Source organism: Ovis canadensis, chromosome Y (genome assembly GCF_042477335.2).
Source record: "Ovis canadensis isolate MfBH-ARS-UI-01 breed Bighorn chromosome Y, ARS-UI_OviCan_v2, whole genome shotgun sequence".
Classification (NCBI taxonomy): Eukaryota; Metazoa; Chordata; class Mammalia; order Artiodactyla; family Bovidae; genus Ovis; species Ovis canadensis.
Genome location: NC_091271.1, coordinates 7,827,724 through 7,841,068, shown reverse-complemented (window position 1 = coordinate 7,841,068; position 13,345 = coordinate 7,827,724). Strand labels below are relative to the sequence as shown.

The 13,345-nt window shown below is 34.7% G+C and overlaps 1 protein-coding gene across 6 annotated transcripts in view; it reads left to right on the top strand.

Moving 5' to 3' along the window:
* Positions 1-13,345, top strand: part of LOC138431429 (lysine-specific demethylase 6A-like) — a 168,922-nt gene that overhangs the window by 75,692 nt on the left and 79,885 nt on the right. For all 6 annotated transcript variants that reach the window (XM_069573578.1, XM_069573579.1, XM_069573575.1 and 3 more), the window contains exons 6-7: positions 2,059-2,179; positions 11,040-11,094. In XM_069573578.1, coding sequence (XP_069429679.1) covers positions 2,059-2,179; positions 11,040-11,094 — 176 coding nt within the window. The remainder of the gene's footprint in view (positions 1-2,058; positions 2,180-11,039; positions 11,095-13,345) is intronic.

The window sequence follows — 13,345 nt, the reverse complement described above, 5'->3', positions numbered from 1 at the left end:
GTGGCAAGAATACACAGAAGAACTGTGCAAGAAAGATCTTCATGATCCATATAATCGCGATGGTGCAATTGCTCACCTAGAACCAGACATCCTGGAATGTGATGTCAAGTGGGCCTTAGGAAGCATCATTAAAAATAAAGCTAGTGGAGGTGATGGATTTCCAGTTGAGCTATTTCAAATCCTGAAAGATGATGCTGTGAAAGTGCTGCACTCAGTATGTCAGCAAATTTGGAAAACTCAGCAGTGGCCACGAGACTGGGAAAGGTCAGATTTCATTCCAGTCCCAAGGCGGGGCAATGCCAAAGAATGCTCAAACTGCTACACAACTAAAGTCATCTCACCTGATAACAAAGTGAAGTGAAGTCACTCAGTCGTGTCCGACTCTGCGACCCCATGGACTGTACCCTACCAGGCTCCTCTGTCCATGGGATTTTTCAGGCAATAGTACTGGAGTGGATTGTCATTTCCTTCTCCAATGATAACAAAGTAATGCTTAAAATTCTTCGAGCCAGTCTTCAATGGTATGTGAACTAAGAACTTCCAGATGTTCAAGCTGGATTTAGAAAAAGCAGAGGAACCAGAGATCCAATTGCCAACATCCATTGGATCATAGAAAAAGCAAGAGAGTTCCAGAAGAACATACTTCTTTTTTATTGACTGTGCCAAAGCCTTTGACTATGTGGATCACAACAAACTGGAAATTTCTGAAAGAGATGGGAATACCAGACCACCTGACCTGCCTCTTGAGAAATCTGTGTTCAGCTCAGGAAGCAATAGTTAGAACTAGCCAGTGAAACAACAGACTGGTTCCAAATAGGAAAAGGAGTACATCCAGGCTGTATATTGTCACCTGCTTATTTAACTTCTGTGCAGAGTACATCATGAGAAACACTGGGCTAGAGAGAGCAGAAGCTGGAATCAAGACTGCCAGGAGAAATATCAATAATGTCAGATATGCAGATAACCACCACCCTTACGGCAGAAAGTGAAGAAGAACTAAAGAGCCTCTTGATGAATGTTAAACAGGAGAGTGAAAAAGTTGGCTTAAAGCTCAGCATTCAGAAAACTAAGATCATGGCATCTGGTCCCATGACTTCGCAGCAAATAGATAGAGAAATAATGGAAATATCAGAGACTATATTTTGCGGGGGGTGGGGGGGGCGCTCCATAAGCACTGCAGGTGGTGACTGCAGCCATTAAAAGCCGCTTACTCCTTGGGAGAAAAGTTATGACCAACCTAGACAACATACTAAAAAGCAGAGACATTACATTGCCAACTAAGGTCTGTCTGTTCAAAGTTATGGCTTTTCCAGTAGTCATATATAGATGTGAGAGTTGGACTATAAAGACAGCTGAGCACTGAAGAATTAATGCTTTTGAACTATGGTGTTGGAGAACTCTTGAGAGTCCCTTGGCGAGGAGATCCAAACAGTCCACCATAAAGGAAATAAATCCTGACTATTCATTGGAAGGACTGATGCTGAAGCTGAAGCTCTAGTACTTTGACCACCTGATGTGAAGAAGCTGACTCATTTGAAACGACCCATATGCTGGGAAAGATGGAAGGCCAGAGGAGGAGGGGACAACAGAGAATGAGATGGTTGGATATTATCACCGACTCAGTGGACATGAGTTTGAGTAAACTCTGAGAGTTGCTGATGGTTAGGGAGGCCTGGCATGCTGCAGTCCTGGGGTCGCAAAGAGTAGACGCTACTGAGTGATTAAACTGAACTGAAGCCTTCTAAAAGTAGACTTATATGGAGCAGTATAGAACAAGATTAATCTTCTTACCTTCATGTCATTCTCATATTGTCTTCTCTGAGTTGTTTCAGAGAATTCTAATTGGTTATTTACATAGAAAAGTTAATGAATTTATTTTACAGTTTTGCCAAATGATGTGAGGAGTTAGAGGAGTTTTCTAATATATTATACTATTCGTTTACAGTGTTTTAAACTTGGCATTTGTTTTTAAATTGTATAATCATTGTATTTTCTGTACTCCCTAGGCAAATATAGTTAATATTAATCTTATACTTTCTTCCATTTGTATTCTTCAAGGGCAATTAAAGCATTTCAAGAGGTGCTTTATGTTGAGCCCAGCTTTTGTCGAGCAAAGGAGATTCATTTACGACTTGGGCTTATGTTCAAAGTGAACACAGACTATGAATCTAGTTTAAAGGTAGGTGGTTGGGGCTTTTCCTAGATATGCACTGCTTCATATTTGTGTGTGTGTGTTTGTTTTAAATGTTACAAAGTGTTGAGAAGTGTTAGAATTTATATTACTATTATTAGAAAATGAGAGAGTTTAGAATATGAACTTAAAGGAAATAAAGAGTTGGATTTCAAGGTACAAATTAGACAGCGCTAATATTTACAGGAAAACTTTTTAGTGCTTTAGATTTTTGTATACTTTAACAAAATGTAAATACTGATGTTTTTGATTAGTTGATATTAATCTTTATTTATTTCATTGAGTATATGTAAAACAGTTTCCAGTATGTGACTAGCCACTGTAGACATAGAGAGTTGGTTAGTGATGCTGTCTTGGGATTGAAGTATTGACTATTATTTTGTGTGTCTGATTAGAAATCTGCCTGCTTTTAATAGCATATGTCATCATTAAAGTATTTAATAGATGTATTTATCTTTTAACAGTTCTGGACTGCTACTTGGTAAATATGAACATCATTTGAAAAAACAACATAATTGTTAAATGTTTTTTATGTTACTAGGAATTTGTCACTGTTTAATTTTTTTTTTTTTTTTTGGAATTTCTGGGTTTGTGCTGTCATTTTATGCTTTCCAAGGTTTAAATGGGAATGAGACTTCCCTGTGTGTCAGCATTGCTCTTTGAAAAAATTCAGCTTTCTGGAGAAAAGCATGTAGTTTTGAGAATTTATGATTTTCTAGAATGTTTGGTCTTCCCCCCATAGCGATGTATTCCAGACTACCTTAATTACAAAGGTGGTGTGCATATGTGCATCTGACATAAAGCTGAACTCAGTAACAAGGAAAATGTGAAATAAAGGTTACCTAGATAGCATATTCAAAAGCAGAGACATTACTTTGCCAACAAAGGTTCATCTAGTCACAGCTATGGTTTTTGCAGTGGTCATGTATGGATGTGAAAGTTGGACTGTGAAGAAAGCTGAGTGGTGAAGAGTTGATGCTTTTGAATTGTGGTGTTGGAGAATGCTCATGAGAGTCCCTTGGACTGCAAGGAGATCCAACCAGTCCATTCTGAAGGAGATCAGTCCTGGGTGTTCTTTGGAAGGACTGATGCTAAAGCTGAAACTCCAGTACTTTGGCCACCTCATGAGAAGAGTTGACTCATTGGAAAAGACTCTGATGCTGGGAGGGATTGGGAGCAGGAGGAAAAGGGGACGACGGAGGATGAGATGGCTGGATGGCATCACCACCTCGATGGATGTGAGTCTTGAGTGAACTCTAGGAGTTGGTGATGGACAGGGAAGCCTGGCGTGCTGTAATTCATGGGGTCGCAAAGAGTCAGACAGGTCTGAGCGACTAAACTGAACTAAATAACTAATGTGATTGAAGGTTTTCCTTACTACTAACCTCAAGGTTAGTGGTTTGGCAGAGCTTGATGAACTCAGAAAACAGTTTATAGTTTAGATTTATTACAGTGAAAATACAAATAGAAAATTTCAAAGGAAAAAGATGACAAAGACAGTCAAGAGTGCCAAAGTCCACTGTCATAAGTCATTACAGTCATGTAGATAGCACTTTATTCTCCCTGAAATGATGTTTAGTTTCATACCATGAGTATTGCCAGCCAGAGAAGTTCACCAAGCATCTCCAGGGTTTTGCTCTTTTCGACTCAGTGTATATATGTGTATAATATTGAACTTTGGTATAGATAGAGCCATCTGACTGGCCTTAGTTTTAGTGACATTGAACTGACCACGTTAGTTCTCCATAATGTATAATATTGTTAGAATAAAATATCTTGATCACTCAAGGCCCTATGTATTCAAAGGTATACTTGTAAGGCAGGATATTCTAAAGGCTTAACAAAGTCTCAGAAGTTTCTTAATGCTAGAGCTTTCTTTTGTATGTGCAAGTGCAGACCAGCTGAGTAAATTCCTTTCTGCATTCGTACTCATTTAATTCCTTAATTCTTTCAGGTTTTAAAATAGGAGTGATCCTGAGGGCATACAGAAATTCAGCCAAGAACATTGCAAGTAGACTGTAAAGAATTTAGATCAAATGCAGGTCAGATATAAATGTAGCTGAGGAATAAGTCCAGGGTTAAACACAGTTGGTTCAGAGAATGAGATTGGGTTTATCAGTTATTTTCTATCAAGATTAGAATATAGTTTATCAAACTGTATCCTGTAGGGGTCAGTGGATTTAAAATGTAACTACAACTATCACACCTTCTATACTTTAACTCCTTTTATTTATACACTCAAAGTGTTTACATTAACCTATCAAAAATGCTTATGTTTCACAGGAGAAAATAAGTTAAATATGGTGTAATTTTTCGTAACATGTTATCGTACAGCCTTTCGTGTGCTTTGTGAAAAGATATTGGACAGCAAAAGAAAATTGGCAATATGTGAACTGTCCTTTACTTGGGCAGAGTAAAGTTAGATAATGTTCACTGCCTTATAGAAAGTGTTTTTGCTTTCTCATGTATAGCAGAACTAGTTTTATATGCACTTTTTTATTATGTTAGTTGTTCACACATGTCCAACTCTGCCATGCCATGGACTCCTCTGTCTATGGCAACTACACTGTAGTGGGTTGCCATTCCTGTCTCCAGTGGATGTTTTTGACACCGGGATATAACCTGGGTCTTCTGAATTGCAGGTGGATTGTTTTACCTTGTGAGCCACCAGGGAAGCTCATTTAGATCAAGAGTAAGAGACCTTCAAAGGATGCCAATTATAGCAAAAAAATTTAGGGGTATGCATTTCCTGCCTGTGCCAATTTTGCCCTATTTTAAACTTCTGACAACTTCCTAAAAGTCATTTGTATGAAAACAGAATATTAGGATGCTTTTATCAGTTTTAGGTGTATACCATAGTGTTAGAGTATTTTTATAGATTTATACCCCATTGGAAGTTAAGATAATGGCTGTAAATATATCCTTGTTGCTTATCTTTTCAAAGCATCCCTCTGATGTACTCAAGTCCACCTATCCGTCTCCCCTTTGGTAACCACTAGTTTGTTTCCTATAAAAATGAGTCTTCTTTCATTTTACGATATATTTGCTTATGAAAAGTGAAAGTTAAGTTGCTCACTCGTGTCTGACTCTTTGAGACCCCATGGACTATAGCCTACCAGGCTCCTCCGTCCATGGAGTTGTCCAGGCAAGAGTACTGGAGTGGGTTACCATTTCTTTCTCCAGGGATCTTCTCAACACAGAGGTTGAACCCAAATCTCTCACACTGCAGGTGGTCACTTTGCCTTCTGAGCCACCTGGAATGCCCATATTTGTTTATAATATTTTTTAAATTACACTATGTAAGTGACACTATACAGTGTTTGTCTTTCTCACTTATTTCACTTATTGTTGTACTTATTTCACTAAGTACAGTATTCTCTAGATCTGTTCACATTGTTGAAAATGGCATTACTTTATTCCTTTTTTCGCTAACTAGCATATATATGTATTATTATTGATCATTCGCTTTGATGTAGCCCCATGTGCTTATTTTTCACTTTTGTTGCTTTTGCTTTTGGTATCAGGAGTTGTCAAGATTTGCAACAGTACTGTTGTTATAAAAAATTTAACATTTTATGTTGTTTGAGATTTGTTTTAGAATAGTAATGCATTTTCCTGCTGCTTTGAAAGTTTGTGGAAATTTTTTTTGCCTTTAGGATTGTGAATACAATTTAATTGTGAGATTAAATGTAGATGGGGATTTCAAATTATATAAATCTCTTAACTTTTTGGAGTTTTACTATAATAATAATTAAATACTGTCATCTTGGAAATGTATTTCTTTTAAGGGCAATTTACTTTAGATGACTGTTATCTCAGATTACTGTTAGTATGTTTTCAAGATCAATTAGACTTAAAAATGTACTATGGTATGTAGTGGAACTGTTATACTTGTCTTTCTGTTAGAGGAAAGCAGTTACTAAATATATTTTTTTTAATAAAATATATTTTTTAAAATAGATTTGACTTGCCTCTGGTAGGACACTAAGGATATGTATTTAGTTCTGTAGAATGGATGAAAATGAAAGCAGCGTTCAAAGTTTAAATATTGGTTATTCCTAAGTAAGAAATGTTTTCCTGTTTTGGATTTTATTATTAACTTAAAAATTTCAGAACATAGTAAATAATCATGCAATTGAAAAACAAACAAGTAGAGTCACAGAAGTAGATGACAAAACTATGGTTTCAGGCAAGGGATGGGAATTTACTTTTGGAGGTTGGGGTTGACATTTACATGCTACTGTATATAAAATGTGCTACATGAAGCACAAGCTGGAATGAAGATTGCCGGGAGAAATATCAGTAACCTCAGATATGCAGATGACACCACCCTTATGGCAGAAAGTGAAGAAGAGCTAAAAAGCCTCTTGATGAAAGTGAAAGAGGAGAGTGAAAAAGTTGGTTTAAAGCTCAACATTCAGAAAATGAAGATCATGGCATCCGGTCCCATCACTTCACGGGAAAAAGATGGGGAAACAGTGGAAACAGTGTCAGACTTTATTTTTGGGGGCTCCAAAATCACTGCAGATGGTGATTGCAGCCATGAAATTAAAAGACGCTTACTCCTTGGAAGGAAAGTTATGACCAACCTAGATAGCATATTAAAAAGCACAGAGATTACTTTGCCAACTAAGGTCTGTCTAGTCAAAGCTACGGTTTTTCCAGTAGCCACGTATGGATGTGAGAGTTGGACTGTGAAGAAGGCTGAGCGCCGAAGAATTGATGCTTTTGAACTGTGGTGTTGGAGAAGACTCTTGAGAGTCCCTTGGACAGCAAGGAGATCCAACCAGTCCATTCTAAAAGAAATCAGCCCTGGGTGTTCGTTGTAAGGACTGATGTTGAAGGTGAAGTAGCAATACTTTGGCCACCGGATGCGAAGAACTGACTGTTTGAAAAGACCCTGATGCTGGGAAAGATTGAAGGCAGGAGGAGAAGGGAACGACAGAGGATGAGATAGTTGGATGGCATCACTGACTCAATAGACATGAGTTTGAGTAAACTCCAGTAGTTGGTGATGGACAGGTAGGCCTGGCATGCTGCAGTCCATGGGGTTGCAAAGAGCTGGACACAACTGAATGACTGAACTGAACTGATATATAAAATAGGTAATTAACAAGGATAGTTAACAAGGAAACTGTGCTCAGTACTTTGTAATGACATATGTAAAAAGGAATCTAAAAAAGAATGGATGTGTGTATAGGTATAACTGAGTCACTTTGCTACACTCATAAAACTAAACATTGTAAAGCATCTACCATAAAAACATTTGAATTTGAAAAATGGTACAGAGAGCTGACATATACCCATCAAATGATTTTACTGAGAGATTGTATCTTACGTAACTATATCTTACCACAACCAAGGTTGGGTATTGATTAAGGTCAAAACTGTTTTTTGGTTTTTTTTTTTGTAGTGTTGTATACTCTGCATTGTTTTGTACACTTTTGACTATGTTTATAGAAGAAATATAGAGAAGGAAATGAAAGACCACTCCAGTGTTCCTGCCTGGAGAGTCCCACAGACTGATGAGCTTGGCAGGCTATAGTCCATGGGGTCTCAAAGAGTCAGACACAGTTGAGCAACTGAGCATAGAAGGAATAATGCATTTACTGTATAAGGGCCACATGCATCTTAATAAATTAATACATTTCAGCATATGTTTTAAATAAGTTTTAAAAATGGTCTAATGCTGGCCTAAATTTTCTGCAGTATTGTTTTTAAATTATTTTATTGTGCTTAAATATTTTATGTGTTTAAAAATACATTGAACTATATTGTTTTATTAATATACTTCTGGCTGTGCTGGGTCTTTGTTGCTACATAGGCTTTTCTCTAGTTGCATTGAGCAGTGGCCTCTGTGTTGTTGCATGAGATTTTCACTGTGGCAGCTTGTCTTGTGGAGCTCAGGCTGTAGAGCACACAAGCTTCAGTAGCTGCAGTTCTTGGGCTATAGAGCAAAGGCTCTAGTTGTGATGCATGAGTTTAGTTGCTTCATGGCATGTGCAGTTTTCCAGAGATAGAACCTGCATCTCCTACATTGGCACACAGGTGCTTTACCCAGGAAGCCATCAACTTCATTTCAAATGTACAATTTAGTGACACTAATTATGTTTACAGTGTTGTATAACCATCATCAGTATTCATTTCCCACAATTATTAATGCCCTTTATAGAAACTTCTATACATGTTAAATAATTTCCTTTCCCCTCAGCTTCTGATTCTCTTCTAGTCTACTTTCTAACTGTATGAACTTGACAGTTTTGGTTACCTGATGTAAGTGGAATCAGACAGTATTATGTCTTAGTTCTTTTAGGTAAGCTTAATGTTGCTAGGGTTCATTTGTGTTCTTGAATGTATAGAATTTCTTTTTTATGGCAAATAATGTTCTATTTCATGTGTGTTACAGGGCTTTCATCCATTCATCTGTTGATGAACTTTTCAGTTTTTCCATTTTTTGGAAAATTGTGAATAATGTTACTGTGACTGTTGACGTAAAAGTGTTTGACTCTCCTTTTTCAGTTCTTTTAAAAATGTAATTAGGAGTCTGATTTCTGTATTGTATATTTAACTTTGTGAGGATTTTTGTAGTTTTCACACTGAGTGCACATTTTACATTCTCATCAGCAGTGCACTGGGGTCATAGAATCTCTCTACATCTTGCTGAAGCCTCTTTTCCATTATTTATAAAGATAATAACCATCCTAATGGAAATGAATTGATCTTATCTTTATTTTTTTTAATTTGGACCTTGCCTTCTGCAAATTGATCATTTGCCTTCTTTTAAGAAGTGTACACCAAAGTCCTTTGCCCAGGTTTGAATTGCATTCTTTGATTTTTATTGTTGAGTTGGTATCTTTCTGTAATCTGGGTATTAATCCATTATAAAAGCTATGATTTCAGATGTTTTCTCCCAGTAATAGTTTTCTTTGATATACAAAAGTTTTTAATTTTTAAGAATCTTAGTCTGTTTTTCGGAGAAGGCAATGGCACCCCACTCCAGTACTCTTGCCTGGAAAATCCAATGGATGGAGGAGCCTGGTGGGCTGCAGTCCATGAGGTCACAAAGAGTTGGGCATGACTGAGTGACTTCACTTTCAGTTTTCACTTTCATGCATTAGAGAAGGAAATGGCAGCCCACTGCAGTGTTCTTTCCTAGAGAATCCCAGGAACGGGGGAGTGTGGTGGGCTGTCATCTTGGGGTCGCACAGAGTCGGACATGACTGAAGCGACTTAGCAGCAGTCTGTTTTTATTGTTGCCTGTGCCTTTGGGATCCACCAGCACCATTTTCACACTTCTCAGAGCTTTATAGTTTTAGTACTTCATGTTTACCTGTAAGATAACAGTCTGCCTTCATTCTTTTCCATGTAACTATTTCAGAACTACCATGTTGAAAAAGTTGTGCTATTAAAGATGTATGAGCATAACAGGCTGCTTGTACCACCTACAGTGTTCTTCCAAATGATCCTTTTTATAACCAGTCTTTTGACACAGTATCAGGTAACAGACCATTTGGTTGTTAATTATAGCTTGCTGAAGAAGCTTAGCTATGTCCTTTGGATGATTCTACCTTGATACTCTGAAGAAATGTGGTCCTAAAACTTCCTGATGAAGAATGCTTTTCACAAACAAGATATTTCTTAGATTACATGTCCATCTTGGTGTTTAAAATTTTAGTATGGCTATCACAATTTTAGATTTACAAATTATATAAAGGAAAGGCATTTTATGTTGACTTTTAAAATAGTTTATTCTTTGGTTATTTAATCTTACTACAGTTGATTATTGAAAAATTAATGAAGGTTCTGAAAATTGTGTATTTCTGAGAATAATTTGTAGAATGGTTGGTAGGAGTCTCTTCTTTCTCATTTAACTTAAAAAAATTCAGTTGCCTGTGGTATCTTAAGTAGTTAGTATAACCCTGACATTTATATTGATAATTAATACAGATATTAGTTACTCAGTGTTTTAATCACAGCTAGTATTTTCATGTTTTAATGTTATTTATATTTTAAGTCAAAACTCTGTAGACAAATACATGAGTTGTATATATGTATTTGACATATAAAGTATTAAAGTGTTTTACATTTACTATTATATTAATACTAGTTAGTAATTAACTTTTAAGTAATGTTTCTTATATGTACCTGTTCTGCTTTACACATATTAGTATACATCTAACATGATTCTCTAGATATATATTTATTTGCACTGTACATAGCCTTATTTAATAAGAAGTAGAGTATTTTAATGTTTCATGAATGATCCTATATGCTTTACACTATTTACGTACCTTTATAACGGACAACTATATTTTCCAGATTAATTTCAGTGTGGATTATAGCTTTCTAATGTCTTGAAATACAGTGATAATGAAGAATGAATAAAAACCTATATGACTTATACTTTAAGAGATTTCTGATAGTATTTTTTCATTTCAAAAGTCCACAGTTCATTTTAAGGTAACCATTGATGTTTTAAAAGATACCAATGGATTTCATAGTTTTTTAATACACTGACCTGAAACAAATCTCACTTAAATATTTCTGTAACTGACTTTTTATCATTCCTCTATACTGAAATTTCTTTCTTTTTTATAATAAACATAGATGTAAGACACATTGGTAAAGACAGTTTTTCCCCCAGAAAAGCTTCCCATAGAAACAACTTGAAAACACTTCATTTCCACAATAGATTGTGAGGAATAGTTGTTTTTTGTTAGCTATTATAGTTCAGTTATATAAATAACATGATTTCATGCCACATGTCACAATGATAAAGTCTAAATATAAATGTTGACTTTATGCATTTCTAAATTTAGTTCACTAATGTCTTTACTTTTTCTTACAGCATTTTCAGTTAGCTTTGATTGACTCTAATCCCTGTACTTTATCCAGTGTTGAAAGTAAGTATATTAGTTTTTTTGTCTTTTTGAGGAGTAGCATATCCATGAGACATTCATATTATGAATTTGAATACCTTTTCAAATATCCTTTGTTTGTTTTGGTTATTGAAAACAAGAATGGGAGAGCACAAACCTGATTCAGACAATTTAACATAGTTGATCAGCATAATTTTTGATAAGTATAAAAATGTTCTGTGAGTATTAAAATAGTCACTGTTCTGTTTTCATACTCAGAATAAAAATACTCACAGAACAGTAACATAGAATGAGTATTTACTTCATGCTCACTATAATGACTGATATTATTTAAATGCTCCGTATAATAAAGCATTATTATCTTGTCGTGTCTGTTTTTAACCTGTAAGTTATTTCTTTTTTCTTTTAATTTCTTTGAGACTTTATGTATTCCACAGGCCATTATTATTCTTTGACTCTTTTAGCCTGTGCTTATGAAATTAGGATGATCAAAGCATTCAAAGAAAGAAAAGCTTTAAGGAAAAAACAAACTGGCAATTGTGTTTTTGTTTATGAATAAAGTACAGATTTATAATTTTTTTAACATTAATTCATTTTGTTTTCAAACTGGAAAGATGCATGTTCCAGTCAATATTTTTGAGAACAATTAGGTGATACAAAACTTTCATTAGATTATTATCCTTCAGGATAGTATTTATTCTTAACATTCTGAAAATAATTCTTGTAATAAAGTTTAAATTTTAAGGCTTTTGGCAGTGTTATCATTGTTTTAGTATATGTATTAGAAAATTTTCATGTCATGTATTTTCCTAGTTAAGTATTTATACTCCTTTTCCAAATTATGTTTAAGAATGAAGTGAGAGATTTTTCCCTTTATGAGATATGACACTAGCACCTCATGGGATTATGAGGCCAGATACATAGGACCTGAGACTCAATTGGTAGGCTGTTCATAAGGGTTTACTGTGCCAGTTGGATGATCTTTTCTTTTTTGTTATCTTTTTAGATAGATACAAAGATGAGGAAAATGGCATATAGGTTACCTTTCTCCTTATTTTTACCTATTTTACATTCCCTTAAATAATGGAGTGGGATGAAATTTTTATTAACTGAATTTGACCTTATGTTGGAAAATGACAATGAGGACAAAGAAAATTACTTAACCTGTTATATAAAGAGATTATTTTTGTATGTGAAGCTTCTAAAATTTTATAAGTTGTATTTGGTTGTTTTGTTATTGTGATAGTATTTTTTCTCTAAACATATTTTCATTCTCTCCTATGGATGTTTTGTTAGCTTATAATAACATGTAACCACTAACATAGATCAGCAACTTTGTATCCATAAGTTATTTGATTTCAGAGTTAATTAGAATATTTTAAGATAATTTTTCAGTTCTATATAGGAAATTATGTGTATTGAATAATCTGGATATCGAGAAGTTTTTGAAAGCAAGGGAATTTATTAAAGAGACAGTTTTCCAGGCCTTCATACCCGAGTCTCACTGAATCAGAATTTTTAAGTGCTGAACTTAAGAATTGGTGTTTTTTTTTTTTAATGCTTCCTAAAGGGAATATAATCTCCCTGCTGTTTACTGAAAGTGATAGAAAGTTGGGGTGAGAAGAGAGGGAAGAACAAAAGAAACATTTTGTTACTTAATGAGAATTTCATGATTGCTGTAAGCTTTTTCTTGAAAGTAATCCATATTTATATTCTCTAAAATTATGAAAGTTTCTTCTACATATAGCATAACAAGAAAGATTTTGTTATTGACAAACCTTTTAATATTCAAATTATTGGAATTTAGCTGTAATTCTAATTTTGTTTTGTTGATACTTTTGATTTTCATTGAATCCATTATGTTCTGGTAATTGCAAACAGAGCATCAGAAAGAGCTTAAAACAAAAAAAAGCAGATGTGGTCTATCATAAAATTTTTTCAGACATACATACTGTATAATTTTGCTTTTTAGGTGGTAAGGCTTTTTTTTCCTTCTTTAAATAAAAACTCAACCTAAATCTGAAGATACAAAAAAAAGGAATTTATTGTATGTTTTTCTCTGCTAATACTATGCTAATCTTAAAAAAAAAAGGTTTAAATATAGGGAAGAAAACTATAAAGGAAGAAAACGAGTATGTTAAAAAAGTGTCTATTAAATAATAACTTTACTATGTTTTAAGGTGAACATTTTTTAATATGTTTTAGGATATGTATATTTTTAAAGGTTTTTTTTTGCAAAAGTTATATCTACTTACTATTGCTGATTTAATTTTAG